The sequence below is a fragment of the Bombina bombina genome, chromosome 3, assembly GCF_027579735.1.
Source record: "Bombina bombina isolate aBomBom1 chromosome 3, aBomBom1.pri, whole genome shotgun sequence".
In the NCBI taxonomy this organism is placed as follows: Eukaryota; Metazoa; Chordata; class Amphibia; order Anura; family Bombinatoridae; genus Bombina; species Bombina bombina.
The window spans coordinates 385,544,873-385,561,117 of NC_069501.1; the positions used below are offsets into that span (position 1 = coordinate 385,544,873).

General features: G+C 37.0%; 1 protein-coding gene across 1 annotated transcript in view; it reads right to left on the minus strand.

Annotated features, from left to right (window-relative positions):
• Nucleotides 1–2,185: 2,185 nt before the first annotated feature.
• Nucleotides 2,186–16,245, minus strand: part of LOC128651640 (transcription factor ETV7) — a 115,303-nt gene continuing 101,243 nt past the window's right edge. The window contains exons 7-8 of the mRNA XM_053704642.1: nucleotides 5,476–5,576; nucleotides 2,186–2,436 (exon numbers count right to left, since the gene is read on the minus strand). Coding sequence (XP_053560617.1) covers nucleotides 2,316–2,436; nucleotides 5,476–5,576 — 222 coding nt within the window. The 3' untranslated portion in view covers nucleotides 2,186–2,315. The remainder of the gene's footprint in view (nucleotides 2,437–5,475; nucleotides 5,577–16,245) is intronic.

The window sequence follows — 16,245 nt, forward strand, 5'->3', positions numbered from 1 at the left end:
ATGTCATTTACAGTTTTCGAATGTCACATTCGAATTCGAATGTTACATTCGAATATCACATTCGAATTCGAATATTACATTTATAAAACACAATTGTAGACTAGAAACACTATTTCTAATGTCACATTCGAATCAAATATCACATTCGAATCGAATATCACATTTAAAACACAGTATTAGACTAGAAATACTATTTCAAATTCGAATGTGACATTCGAATTCGAATGTAGCATTCGAATTCGAATATTACATTTATTAAACACAGTTGTAGACTAGAAATACTATTTCAAATTTGAATGTCACATTCGAATTCGAATGTCACATTCGAATATTACATTTCGAAATTGAATGAATACATAGCTAAACATTCTATTATTCGAACAAATATTTTTGAATTTTATTGAAAAATTTGAAAACGAAATTTCAAAAATAGAATGTTATAATGTTATATAAACATTCGAAATTCAATTCGAATGAACGAATGTATAAAAATTCGTTTTAAATTTCGAATTTTTAGAAACATTCGCCCATCCCTACCCACAACACGCGTCATCGTTTCTCCATCAGTGGCTAATTTACATAGCCGCGCCTACCAGTGACGATAGTAAATATACATCACACTCACAACACAGCGATCGTGTTCGGCTTCACCCCGGCAGCACCAGGAAGTCCCTTTTAACTACTTACATTTAAAACATGATATAGAAGATAAGTAGTTAAAAGGGACTTCTTGGTGCTGCCGGGGTGAAGCCGAACATGATCGCTTTGTTGTGAGTGTGACGTATAGTTACTATCGTCACTGGTAGGTGCGGCTATGTAAATTAGCCATGCTCTTGTACTCTGATGGAGAAACGATGACGCGTGTTGTGGGTGGCACCTCGCTAGCACCGGAAGTCTCGTTTGCACTGAGGGACTTAAATAGGTGAGTGGGTGTGTGGGTTCAATAGAGGCTATTAGGACACAGGATTTGTTTCTACCCATTGAAAAAGGTACCTGTTGGGGCCGAAACATTTGGGATGACCTTCCTTTGCTGATATTTGATGTGAGGAAATATTAAAAACTTTAACCTGTTTTGAAGACCGGTGAGTGCAGCGTATTTTTTCCCCCAGTGGGATCAATTGCTATTGTTATATATATATATATATATATATATATATATATATATATATATATATATATATATATATATATATATATATATATATATATATATATAAATATATACATATATACATATATAGATAGATAGATAGATAGATAGATAGATAGATAGATAGATAGATAGATAGTGCATTGGAGCGTTTTGCAATTAAGTAGATAAAAACATATAAATCATATTTATGCAATATTCATCTTTAATAAAGTGTTATAGTGTATATTTACTGAAAATATTTAATATTCCAACGTTCTGCACATAGCAGAATATGTTCTATGTATTTATAAATAGATATTTCAATATATATATATATACATATATATACCTTTACCTTTAATTATATATATATATATATATATATATATATATATATATATATATATATATATATATATATATATATAAATAAATAATATGTATAGATGAATATTGTACCAAAAAAACATCAAATATGTATAGAAATATTTATTTATAAATAAATAGAACATATTGTTCTATGTGCAGAACATAGGAATGTGAAATATTCATATTTTCATGTCATTAGCACACATGAGAATATGCAATCGGGGTTTGCGCGCGAGATGGGTGTTTTTCCCCCCACTTTTTTTCTTCATTGACTTCTATAGTGGAATGCGTGAGAGTGCACGCAATATTTTAAGTTCGGCTTTTTGTGCTCGTTGCGTTAGCGCATGAGGGAAAACAGTTTACTTTCAACTCATAATACGAACAGAACCCATCAAGTGTAAAAAGCCGAACCTCTAGCGCAGTTAACGCTTGAGCAGGAGCTTTAATTAACGCTACACTTGTAATCTGGCCCTTAATTTGTTTTCAACTAAACTTCTTTTATTATGTGTTTAACTCATTCAAAAGGACTAAAAAGATTGTCATGGTTGTATCCCTGCCATACCCCCATTCTACTCCAGATGAGTAGATGTGTATGTCTTCTTTTAATTTGTAGCTGTATCCTAATTAGGAGTGGCGCCAAAATCCATCTTTTAATTTTTAACCTCTTTTCAGGAATTAAACACATAGGGAAAAAACGCTTTATCTCTTAAAAAAAATGTTCTTTTGAAATAGAACATAGGTCACACGTCCAATAGTTTTATCAACACAAAATTTCTTTTTACTTTGATAATGTTATTCATAGAAAGAGAGCTTCTTAATTGAGAAGTATATGTGGCTGCTCAAACTTTTTTAAATTAGAATCAAGGTGTCCACATTTGGTTTGTGAAAGATTTTCTGATTTTGATTTTAGAAATTCTTCTGGTGCTTTGAGAAACCTAAAATAAGAGCATAAGGAATTTATTAGGGATTTGGAATATTTGCCCATATAATTTTCTATCACTTTTCAATCAAAATCTAATACAGTTTCCCAAAATCTAATAATTTATGAAGCTCAGATAGGCAAACTCATAAATAACTAAACAAAGTTATATGGAGAAACATTAAAAACAAAAATGTTTGATCATATATACTGGCTATTATATTTTGCATACAATGTATAATTATATTATTTAATTTAATATTATGTCTTTTATGCTACATCTAAACAAAGAATTCAAATAATACACAGAAAGTCATTTTGTTATTTCTTAAAAAGCCCATTTCAATCCATCAAAATTGTCAAGTTCATCTCATCTCTAGCTTTTGTTATTTTTTTAATATATTTTTTTGCTTACATTTCAAATTCAAAGCAATTGTAATACATTTAAAAGCCCAACTATAACCTGCTTATTGTAAGTTAATACATTTGTGTCACTATATCCCCAACCAAATCACACTTTGGGACAATTATAAAGTACATTTGTTGTCAGATTCTTTAGAAATCACTTTTCTTATGATTTTTGGACTTAAATTTATTTGAAATTATACATCACAGCTTTGATGGCTTGAGTACAAAAAGCTTTACTAGGATTTAAGAGGCCAGATCCCCAATGTTACATGTGCTTATGAAAAGAGCAAGGTTTCTTGTGCAACACAGTTTTATACTTCAGATGAACAGAGGTGTGAAAAACAAGAGAACAAATTAAATATGAAATAAAAATGAGTCTGCACAAAACTGGAAGTGATATAGTTATGTTGATGTGAGTCACTTTTGGTATATAGAAGGCTCAATATTTGCCAGAGTTCATAAAAGTTGCCACACTGCAAATATTATGGTAGGAAGGTTGTACTGTTTTGTGGGCTGGGATCATCATAACCTCCAGAAACGTATTTATACTTTTCCCGCTATTAAATTTCTCGTTATAATGAGTAAAGCATAATTATGGCTTTTGGAGGGCTTAGCATGCTCCTAGAACTATACAAGGGTCCATTTAGAGAAAACTCTCATGTATATTTACAAAAATGCTTCCTAGGCAAAAAGTAGGTGCCCTGAATTCTTGCAATACTAGATACTAGTGTGAAGAGGTTATAAAATCCTGTCTTCTTTGCAGCATCTGCATGTAAGGTGGAAGAGATCATTATACAGTGAGGGGAAAAAATATTTGATCCCCTGCTGATTTTGTATGTTTGCCCACTGACATAGAAATGATCAGTCTAATTTTAATGGTAGGTTTATTTTAACAGTGAGAGACAGAATAACAACAAAAATCCAGAAAACACATTTCAAAAAAAGTTATCAATTGATTTGCATTTTAATGAGTGAAATAAGTATTTGACCCCTTTGCAAAACATGACTTAGTACTTGGTGGCAAAACCCTTGTTGGCAATCACAGAGAGGTCAGACGTTTCTTCTAGTTTGCTACCAGGTTTGCACACATCTCAGGAGGGATTTTATCCTATTCCTCTTTGCAGATCCTCTCCAACTCATTGAGGTTTCGAGTCTGACGTTTGGCAACTCGAACCTTAAGCTCCCTCCACAGATTTTCTATGGGATTAAGGTTTGGAGACTGGCTAGGCCACTCCAGGACCTTAATGTGCTTCTTCTTGAGCCACTCCTTTGTTGCCTTGGCCGTGTGTTTTGGGTCATTGTCATGCTGGAATACCCATCCACGACCCATTTTGAATGCCCTGGTTGAGGGAAGGAGGTTCTCACCCAAGATTTGACGGTACATGGCCCTGCCCATCGTCCCTTTAATACAGTGAAGTTGTCCTGTCACCTTAGCAGAAAAACACCCCCAAAGCATAATGTTTCCACCTTCATGTTTGACGGTGGGGATGGTATTCTTGGGGTCATAGGCAGCATTCCTCCTCCTCCAAACACGGCGAGTTGAGTTGATGCCAAAGAGCTCGGTTTTTGTCTGATCTGACCACAGAACTTTCCCCCAATTCTCCTCTGAATCATTCAGATGCTCATTGGCAAACTTCAGACGGGCCTGTACATGTGCTTTCTTGAGCAGGGGGACCTTGCGGGATTTCAGTCCTTCATGGCGTTGTGTGTTACCAATTGTTTTCTTGGTGACTATGTTCCCAGCTGCCTTGAGATCATTGACAAGATCCTCCTATGTAGTTAGTTTTGGGCTGATTCCTCACCATTCTCATGATCATTGAAACTCCACAAGGTGAGATCTTGCATGGGGCCCCAGACCAAGGGAGATTGACAGTTAGTTTGTGTTTCTTCCTTTAGCGAATAATTGCACTAACTGTTGTCCCCTTCTCACCAAGCTGCTTGGCGATGGTCTTGTAGCCAATTCCAGCCTTGTGTAGGTCTAAAATCTTTTCCATAACATTCCATGACAGCTCTTTGGTAAACATGTGAGTCAAAATTAAAGGGACAGTCTACACTTTAATCATCTTAAAGTCTTACCTTATATTATGCTGCAAACGGCCTCCTTCACCCCTTTCTATATTATGTAGCAGGAACAGTAAAAAGTTATTTCCAAATTAATATTGTTTCTGGCTACTTTGAAATGACTGCCAAACTCCCCCCACTGATGACATCCCAATCTGGGCTGCATCTAGGCTCTCTGCTGAATAGCATTGACAGTCTGTTGAATCCAACTAGTGAGTCTTTTGTAATGTGTGAGCCTTTAATGCAGCCCAGATTTAGATGTCAGCAGTGGGCGGAGCTTGGTAGACATTTTAAAGTGGCCAGAAACAATATTCATTTTAAAATAACTTTTTTTTATGTTCCTGCTGCATTATATAGAAAGGGATGCATGAGGCTATTTGTAGCTTAATCTAAAGTAAGACTTTAAGATGACTAAGGTGTAGACTGTCCCTTTAAGCCCTCTGTATACCAAAAGTGACAACATGTTTAAAGAGTGGGATTGCACTTTTTATAATTTAGATAGAGAAATCTCAATCCCTTCTGATATCAAAGAACACAGATTTCTTAAATGTTTTTGAAATAATGTGGGATAAAGCTTTAAGATTACCTAAATAATACCTTCTGCCCAGGTTCTTTCTTTAGAAGATTTATGTTGGAGTACTGTTGTAAGACTCTTGACATTTTCTCGTAATTCATTTTAGGACAGTTCTGTAATAAAAAAAAGACCCCTTAAAATGATGATTTAAATTATGACTAAGAACTGTCAACTGAGGTAAAGTTTCTAGTTAATGTAATACACTTCACTCCATCCATTTTAGTATTACATTTACAAATGTCCATCATGGGAGTGCCAAAAAATATTTCCATAATACAATATTCATATACAGGTAGATTACGAGTTATGCGCGCTATAGGGAATTTAACGAATGCAACAAAAGTTACGTTATTTAACCCTCTATAGTGCAGCCATTACAAGTTTTGAAACAGCCGGCTTGTGCGTGCGTGCGATATGGCTGTGTTGAGCTCCATACCACACAAAATACAAGCGCTGTTTTGACGTGCTTGTGCACGCTTTCCCCATAGACATCAATGGAAAGAGCGGGTTAGAAAAAAACCTAACACCTGCGTTTGCGGAATGAAAAGCTCCGTAACGCAGCCCCATTGATTTCTAAGGGGGGGAAAAGATACGTTTAAACCTAACACCCTAACATAAACCCTGAGTCTAAACACCCCTAATCTGCTGCCCCCGACATTGCTGGCACCTCCTTAATGTTATTAACCCCTAATCTGCCGCTCCCCACATCGCCGCCACCTAAATAAATCTATTAACCCCTATTCCGCTGCTCCCCGACATCGCCGCCACTAAATAAAGTTATTAACCCCTAAACCTCTGGCCTCCCACATCACTACCACTAAATAAACCTATTACCCCCTAAACCGCCAGACCCCCAAATCGCAACAACCTAAATTAAACTATATTAACCCCTAACCCTCACCCTCAACCTAACAACCCCTAACTTTAACATAATTAAAAGAGAGCTAAATAAAGTTACAATTATTAACTAAATAAAACCTATTTAAAACTAAATACATACTTACCTGTGAAATAAAACCTAAGCTAGCTACAATATAACTAATAGTTATATTGTAGCTATTTTAGGTTTTATTTTTATTTCACAGGTAAGTTTGTATTTATTTTAACTAGGTAGACTAGTTAGTAAATAGTTATTAACTATTTACTAACTACCTAGTTAAAATAAATACAAACTTACCTGTGAAATAAAACCTAAGCTGCCTTACTCTACAACCTAACATTACAACAAATAAAAAACACTAAAATTTCAAAAAATAAAAAAACCTACCATTACAAAAAATAACAAATGGCTAGATTACGAGTTTTGCGGTATGGGTGAAAAAGCAGTGTTTAGGCTCTTTTTCACTACCGCTGGTATTACGAGTCTTGCAGGTATTTCTGTACCGCACACTTTTTTGGCCGTAATGCAGCGTAACTACCGCAGCTTTCAAAAAGTTATTTTTCAATGGGACTTCCATAGGGCCGGTATTACGAGTTTGACTGTCCGGCCAAAAGTGAGCGGTACAGCCTATACCGTTAAGATCCATACCGTAAACTTAAAAGTCAGTAGTTATGTGTTTTGCGCTACAAAGCTGTAGCATAAAACTCATAACTAAAGTGCTAAAAAGTACACTAACACCCATAAACTCCCTATTAACCCCTAAACCGAGGCCCTCCCACATCACAAACACTTAAATAAAATTATTAACCCCTAATCTGCCTCTCCGGACATCGCCGCCACTATAATAAACATATTAACCCCTAAACTACCACCCTCTCGCATCATAAACACTAGTTAAATATTATTAACCTCCTAATCTGCTGTCCCTAACATTGCCGCAACCTACATTACTGTTATTAACCCCTAGTCTGCCGCCCCCAACTTCGCCGCCACTATACTAAAGTTATAAACCCCTAAACCTAACCTTAAGTCTAACCATAACACCAACTAAATTTAATATAATTAAAATAAATCTAATAAAAAATTCCTATCATTAACTAAATAATTCCTATTTAAAACTAAATACTTACCTGTAAAATAAACCCTACGCTAGCTACAATATAACTAATAGTTACAATGTATCTATCTTAGGTTTTTTTTTATTTCTAACTAGGTAGACTAGTTAGTAAATAGTTATTAACTATTTACTAGCTACCTAGCTAAAATAAATACAAATTTACCTGTAAAATAAAACCTAACCTGAGTTACACTAACATCTAACCTTATACTACAATTAACTAAATTACATTAATTAAATCCAATTAACTAAATTACAAAAAAACAAACACTAAATTACACAAAATAAAAAATAAATGATCAGATATTTAAACTAATTACACCTATTCTAATAACCCTATCAAAATAAAAAAGCCCCCCAAAATAAAAAAAACCTAGCCTACAATAAACTACCAATGGCCCTTAAAAGGGCCTTTTGCGGGGCATTGCCCCAAAGAAATCAGCTCTTTTACCTGTAAAAAAAATACAAACAACCCCCAACAGTAAAACCCACCACCCACACAACCAACCCCCCAAATAAAATCCTAACTAAAAAACCTAAGCTCCCCATTGTCCTGAAAAGGGCATTTGTATGGGCATTGCCCTTAAAAGGGCATTTAGCTCTTTTTCCGCCCAAACCCTAATATAAAAATAAAACCCACCCAATAAACCCTTATTAAAAAACCTAACTCTAACCCCCAAAGATCCACTTACAGTTTTTGAAGACCCAACATCCATCCTCTACGAAGCGGCAGAAGTCTTCATCCAAGCGGGCCTTAGTCTTCATCCAGACGGCATCATCTATCTTCATCCATCTGGCGCGGAGCGGGTCCATCTTCAAGACATCCGGCATGGAGCATCCTCTTCTTACGACAGCTCTTCTCAAATGAAGGTTCCTTTAAGAGACGTCATCCAAGATGGTGTCCCTTGAATTCTGATTCGCTGATTTAATTCTATCAGCCAATCGGAATTAAAGGGGAAAATATCCTATTGGCTGATGAGCTTGCATTCTATTGGCTAATTGGAACAGCCAATAGAATGCGAGCTCAATCCTATTGGCTGATTGGATCAGCCAATAGGATTGAAGCTCAATCCTATTGGCTGATTGCATCAGCCAATAGGATTGTTTCACCTTTAATTCCGATTGGCTGTTAGAATTCTATCAGCCAATCGGAATTCAAGGGACGCCATCTTGGATGACATCACTTAAAGGAACCTTCATTCGAGAAGAGCCGTGGAAAGAAGAGGATGCTCCGCACCGGATGTCTTGAAGATGGAGCCGCTCCTCGCTGGATGGATGAAGATAGAAGATGCCATCTGGATGAAGACTTCTGCCTGTCTGGAGGACCACTTCTTACCGCTTGGATGAAGACTTCTCCCGGCTTCGTTGAGGACTTCTTGCCACTTGGATGAAGACTTCTCCTGGCTTCATTGAGGATGGATGTCGGGTCTTCAAAATCTGTAAGTGGATCTTCGGGGGTTAGTGTTTTTTTAAGGGTTTATTGGGTGGGTTTTATTTTTAGCTTAGGGTTTGTTCAGAAAAAGAGCTAAATGTCCTTTTAAGGGCAATGCCCATATAAATGCCCTTTTCAGGGCAATGGGGAGCTTAGGTTTTTTTAGTTAGGATTTTATTTTAGGGGTTTGGTTATGTAGGTGGTCGGTTTTACTGTTGGGGGGTTGTTTGTATTTTGTTTACATGTAAAAGAGCTGATTTCTTTGGGGCAATGCCCTACAAAAGGCCCTTTTAAGGGCTATTGGCAGTTTAGTTTAGGCTAGGGTTTTTTTTTTTTTTTTTGGGGGGGCTTTTTATTTTGATAGGGCTATTAGATTAGGTGTAATTAGTTTAAATAATTGATAATTTATTTTTTATTTTGTGTAATTTAGGGTTTGTAATGTAGTTAATTGTATTTAATTAATGTAATTTATTTAATTGTAGTGTAAGGTTAGGTTTTAGTTTAACTCAGGTTAGGTTTTATTTTACAGGTAAATTTGTATTTATTTTAGCTAGGTAGTTAGTAAATAGTTAATAAGTATTTACTAACTAGTCTACCTAGTTAAAATAAATACAAACTTACCTGTGAAATAAAAATAAAACCTAAGCTAGATACAATGTAACTATTAGTTATATTGTAGCTAGCTTAGGGTTTATTTTACAGGTAAGTATTTAGTTTTAAATAGGAATTATTTAGTTATTAATAGTAGGTTTTATTTAGATTTATTTTAATTACATTAAAGTTAGTGGGTATTAGGGTTAGACTTAGGGTTACGGTTAGGGGTTAATAACTTTAGTATAGTGACGGCAATGCCGGTGGCGGCAGATTAGGGGTTAATACGTGTAATATAGGTGTCGGCGATGTCGGGGGCAGCAGATTAAGGGTGTTTAGACTCGGGGTTCATGTTAGGGTGTTAGGTGTACACATAAATTTAGTTTTCCCAAAGGAATCAATGGGGCTGCGTTACGGAGCTTTACGCTGCTTTATTGCAGGTGTTAGGCTTTTTTTCAGCCGGCTTTCCCCATTGATGTCTATGGGGAAATCTTGCATGAACATGTAAAACCAGCTCACCGCAGTGCTGGTATTGGAGTGCGGTATGGAGCTCAATTTTGCTTTACGCTGCAATATTGCCTGCTAACGCCGGGTTTTTGCAAACCTGTAATACCAGCGCTGTAGGGAGGTGAACGGTGACAATAACTTGCAAGTTAGTACCGAGCATCTTTTACCGCAAAATTTGTAATCTAGCCGAAACGAAATTATCCGAAACAAAAAAAATTATTCCTTTTCTAATACCCTGTTTAAAAAAAAAAAACACCCCAAAATAAAAAAGCCTTATCTATAATAAACTACCAAGGGCCCTTAAAAGGGCCTTTTGTAGGGCATAGCCCTGAAGTTAACAGCTCTTTTACTACAAAACAAAACAAATACCCCTAACAGTATACAAACCCCTACCCCCCCAAACCCACAAAATAAAAATAAAGTAAAACCTAATCTACCCATTGCTCTGAAAAGGGCATTTATATGGGCATTGCCCTTAAAAGGGCATTCAGCTCTTTTATGAAATGCCCAACCCCTAATCTAAAAACAAAAACCCACCCCAATACGAAATAAAAACATTACAAAAAATAAAAAATGAATTATCAAAAATAATAAAAATTATTCCTATAATTATACCCATTTAAAAAAAAAACACCCCAAAATAAAAAAAACTAATCTAGAATAAACTACCAAAAGCCCTAAAAAAGGGTCTTTTGTCGGGCATTGCCCTAAGTTAAACAGCTCTTTTACCTGAAAAAACCCCCCCACCCCCTCCAGCCCACAAAATAAAAAAAAAATATCTAAAAAAAGGGCATTTGTAAGGGCATTTAGCTCTTTTGCATTGTCCTGAAAAGGGCATTTAGCTCTTTTACGAAAAGCCCAAACCCTAAACGAAAAAGAAAAAACACCCAAAAAAGTTTAAAAAACTAACCCCCTAAGATCCACTCACAGTTGCTGAAGTCCCAATTGAAGGATCTTCATCCCGGCGGCTCCATCTTCATCCAGACGGCATATTCTATCTTCATCCCAGCAGCGTGAAGCAGGTCCATCCAGAAAACATCCGGCACAGAGCATCCTCTTCATACGGTCGCCACCGTATACTGAATCTTCAATGCAAGGTACGCGATTCAAAATGGCGTCCCTTGCATTCCTATTGGCTGATTTGATTTTCGAAATTCAAATCAGTCAATAGGATGAGAGCTACTGAAATCCTATTGGCTGTTCAAATCAGCCAATAGGATGAGAGCTACTGAAATTCTATTGGCTGATTTATATAGCCAATAGAATTTCAGTAGCTCTCATCCTATGGCAATGGGTAGCTTAGGTTTTTGTTAGAGTTAGGTTTTTTTATTTTGGGAGTTGGTTGGGTGGTGGGTTTTACTGTTGGGGGGGTCTTTGTATTTTTTTACAAAAGGCCCTTTTAAGGGCTATTGGTAGTTTATTGTAGGCTAGGTTTTTTTTTTTTTTTGGGTGGGCTTTTGTATTTTTATAGGGCTATTAGATTAGGTGTAATTCTTTTTTTTTTTTTTTTTTTAAGTTTTTTATTGAGAAAATTCAAAAATAACAAGAGTATGCAACAATTCTTTGAGAGGTTAATTCCCCAGATACAAACAAAAATAATAAATATGTTACAGAGGAAGATTTCATGTAATTTTCATCAAGTTCAAAATATTCAAACCATTCAGATTATTCAAAGTATTCAAAATATTCAAAATAAGGACTTCCACTATTGTAGTCTATATAAAAAAAAAAAAGTTGAATGAAATAAATAGATAATAATCTCATTTATCTTCAACTGAACTTCACAAAAATGTTGCTTTTCTCTTTTTCCATATTATGACGTTGTAGACAATATCTCTCATAGTTTATTTAGAGCGAAAAGAAAAAGACCAAAAAAAGAAAAAAAGACAAAGTATAGAGTTAGGAAGGCGTTAGAGGGAGTGGTGGGGAGGGGTAGTGTGGAAGGAACAAGTGAGGAGCAGAGTTGCTGTGGCTATCTAAATATTTCAGTACTTTTCGATATATTTCAATAAATTTCAATGGGGGTATTTTTCACACCAGGGCATCCAAATCTCATAATATAAGTCTAATTTATCCTGCATAGAGTAAGAGTATGCTTCCATTTTTAGGAGAAAGTTAACGGTTGCTAAAATCTGTGCGATGGAGGGGGGAGTAGGGAGCTTCCAGGCTTTCGCAATTTCTAGCTTAGTGGCCATAAGTGTGTAAATGGCCAGTGATTTTTGTGCAGGGGATAAATTCGGAAAGTCTAGATGAAGTAAACAAGTTTGTGGTTTTAGCGTAGAGGTGATACCTAATGAGTGCAGAATATCAAAGATCTGGGTCCAGACTGGAGCAATCTTAGAACAAAACCACCAAATATGGGCCTGGGTCCCAAATTGCCCACAACCTCTCCAGCAGGTGGGAAGGTGGGAGCTGTATATCTTATGTAGTGCGGCTGGAACTAAATGCCAGCGGCCCGTCAGTTTATAGTGTAACTCCCATAGGGTCGTGCAATGTAGTAACTTCTTAGTAAAGATTAGTTCTCTATACCAGGAGTCAGCATCAGCCGTGAAGTTCAATTCCTTCTCCCAAGCTATATATTGAGAAATTTTATGTTAAGAAGAGGGATTGAGTAAAATTTCGTAATGGAAGGAGAGTGTGCCTTTAAGTTTCTGGGGTTGTGACCATCTCTGCTCCCACACCGTGACCGATCTAAGGTTTTTCCTAGGGAATCCCCAAGATCTAACTATTGAGCAAAGTCGGAAGGTCTCGAATCTCAAAGACACTGGAGTGCGTAGTTTGTCACATAATGCATTATGGGATGGTTCGTTAGTCTGGTCATATAAATCCGCAATGTAGGTTGCATCCAGATCTCTCCAGCTTAAGATGTGGGAATCGGGGAGACAAAAGAGGGCACTAGCTATAGTTTGTCTTGGAGAAGGATGAGGGGATATTGTTGTTAAGTATCTTGTTTGCTCCCAAGAATGTAAGGTCTCTAGAATCACTGGGTGCGTAATGCGAAGGTTTTTCCTACAGTGTGACGGTACCCAGGGCAAGTCTATCAAATGCAGTCCTGGTGGTAGGAGGGAATGTTCAACCTCTCTCCAAGAAGCCAGGTTCTCATAATGACCCCAGCTCATCAAATGGGTCATCAGTGCAGCCTGGTAGTATAGAATGATATTTGGTAGGCTTAGCCCTCCCCTATCACAAGGCCTCTGTAAGGTTTGTCTGGAGGTTCTGGGTTTTCTACCCCTCCAGACATAATTAGTGATTAAACTCTGTAACTTGTTAAGGATGGGCCTGGGAACATTAATCGGAAGCGATCGAAACAGATAGGTTTTCTTGGGAATTAAGGACATTTTAATGGCAGCGATTCTACCTGTCCATGAAATTTCATGATAGTCCCATGAATCTAAAAGTTTTCTCCATTCCGGGAGTCTGTCCATGTAATTCTTAGATATAACCATGGATGTGGTTGAACAAAGGTGGATACCTAACAGCTTATTGGAGCTAGGTGACCATTGGAACTGGAATTTTCTCTGTAGAGATAGTAAATCATGTGGTGAGACATTAATATGTAAAGCTTCTGTCTTGGCCAGATTGAGTTTATAGTGACTCATGGCACTGAACTGAGAGAGTATCCTGAAAACAGCAGGGAGGGACCTGGACGGGTTAGTGAGTAAAAGCGTGACATCATCCGCATACAAGGAAATTTTGTGTTGAGACAACCGGACGGGTAACCCAGAGATATCTGGGTCCAATCTAATAGCTTGAGCCAAGGGCTCGATAGCTAAAGCAAACAGGAGCAGAGACAGAGGACACCCCTGTCTCGTCCCATTGGTAATATTGAAATGGCTAGACTGGAATCCAACACCCTTAACCCTGGCTGCCGGGTAGGTGTAAAGGGCCTGAATCGAGAGTATAAATCTCTCTGGAAGTTTAAAGGCACGCAATGTTTCCCAAAGGTACTCCCATCTCACCCTGTCGAAGGCCTTTTCAGTGTCCAGCAACAGGGCAAGCATGGGAGCGTTGCCCCCTGCACCTTCAATCATAATATCAAGGACACGTCTTGTTGCATCTGGACCCTCCCTTTGAGGGATGAAGCCCACTTGGTCAGGATGAACCAAAGTAGAAATAATTTTAGCTAAGCGATTTGCAATGGTCTTGGCGTAAAGTTTGGTGTCTATATTGAGTAAGGAGATCAGGCGATAACTCCCCCACTCCAAAGGATCCTTACCGGGCTTGAGAATAGTAGTGATTGTAGCCTCTAAGTACTCGCTTCGAAAACATCCTTTGTTTTGGACTTCATTAAAGACTCTACAGAGAATGGGGGAAATCAGAGTTATGTATGCCTTATAAAATTGACCAGTAAAGCCGCCTGGGCCTGGTAATTTTGCTGTTTTGAGATCTCTGATGCCTGATCGGACTTCTTCAAGTGTGATCGGAGAAGTAAGGGCAGAAAAATTTGATTGGTCCAATTGTGGGAGGTTCAGGGCTTGTAAGTAACAGCGAATATGATCTGTAGAAAGTAGTTTAGTAGATTCAGAAGATTCTAGGTTATACAGATTGTAATAGTAATCTTCAAAAGTTTCACCTATTGTACTCAGAGATGACACTGGACTACTGCTGGAGAGAAGGTGTAATTCTTTTTTATTTTGGATAATTTAGTTTATTATTTTTTCGTAATTTAGTGTTTGTTATTTTTTGTAATTTAGTATTTTTTATTTTTTGTAATTAGATAGTTTGTAATTTTTAGAGTAGTGTTAGAATTTTTTAATGTGTATTTTAGTTTAATTTAATTGGTAGTTAGTTTAATTTTACTTTAATACTTATATTATTTTAATTGTTAGTTTAAACTTAGTTTTTTTAATTTGACAGGTAAGTTTTAATTTAATTTAAGATAGGAAAATTGTAATTTTAATATAAAGTTAGGGGGGCGTTAGGTTTAGGGGTTACTAGTTTAAATGACTTAATTGCGATGTGGGGGCTTTCGGTTTAGGGGTTAATAATTTAATTTAGTATATTTCATTGTGGAGTGCTTGCGGTTTAGGGGTTAATAGGTTTAATATAGTGGTGGCGGTGTAGGGCTTAATAACTTTAGTATAGTGGGGACAATGTGGGCGGAAGGCAGTTTAGGGGTTAATAATATTTAAATAGTGTTTGCGATGCGGGAGGGCGGCGGTTTATGAGGTTAATAACTTTATTATAGCGGTGACGATGTCGGGGAGCAGCAGAATAGGGGGTTAATAAATTTTATTAGTGGCGGCAATGTCAGGAGCGGCAGATTAGGGGTTAATAACTTTAATATAGTATTTGCGAAACTGAGCTTGTCGGTATAGGCAGGCTGGAATTCAAGCTTTTTAGCCTCACCGCAAAACTCGTAATGGCTGCGCTATGGAAGTCCCATGAAAAAACATCATTTTTACGTGTGCGGGACTGACGTTGCGTTACAGGCTAAAAGGCTTGCGGCACAGCTATACTTGCTGCGGTGCTGTTTTAACGCTGAAATGACCAGCGTTAAAACACGAACGCAACACTTGTGATCTAGGTGTTAGATTTACCACACATACATTTTATTTTAATTCAAAGCAAGCACCTAGTGTGATAAAAAAATATATAATAATTTGTATACATCCTCAGTATGATATGTAGCGGGCCATGTGACCTAGCGTTTAAATCAAATATGCTATTCTAATTATAATGTGAGGTATTAACTTTATGTTGCTTTGTTATTCATTTATATTTATTTTTGGTATAGAGTGTGGTATAATTTCTTTGACCAATTCATTGTAGTGCCTAATTTAGGGCTAAATTACAAGTGGCGTGCTAACATTGGCGCACAAGCGATAATGGTTATTTATTTTATTATTATTATTATCGGTTATTTGTAGAGCACCAACAGATTCCGCAGCGCTATAAATATAGGCGGAATACAAGGAAACATCTATAGGCATCAGACGGGTAGAGGGCTCTGCCAAGAGTCGCACTGTTGTAGTCAGCTCTAAATAAGGTGATCTACAAACAGCATGGCTCTAAGGCTTACATGCTAAGGGGGTTCAAGGGGATAGCAATGGAGGAGAGGAACTGGTATAAAGAAAGTTTAGTGTAGGTTGTATGCATCCCTGAACAGTAGAGTCTTTAGGGAGCGCTTGAAGCTTACAAAACTAGGGGAGATTCTTGTGGAGCAAGGCAGAAATTTCAACAAGATGGGAGCCAGTCTGGAGAAGTCCTGTGAACGGGAGTGTGAGGAGGTAACAAGAGAGGAGGAGAGTAGGA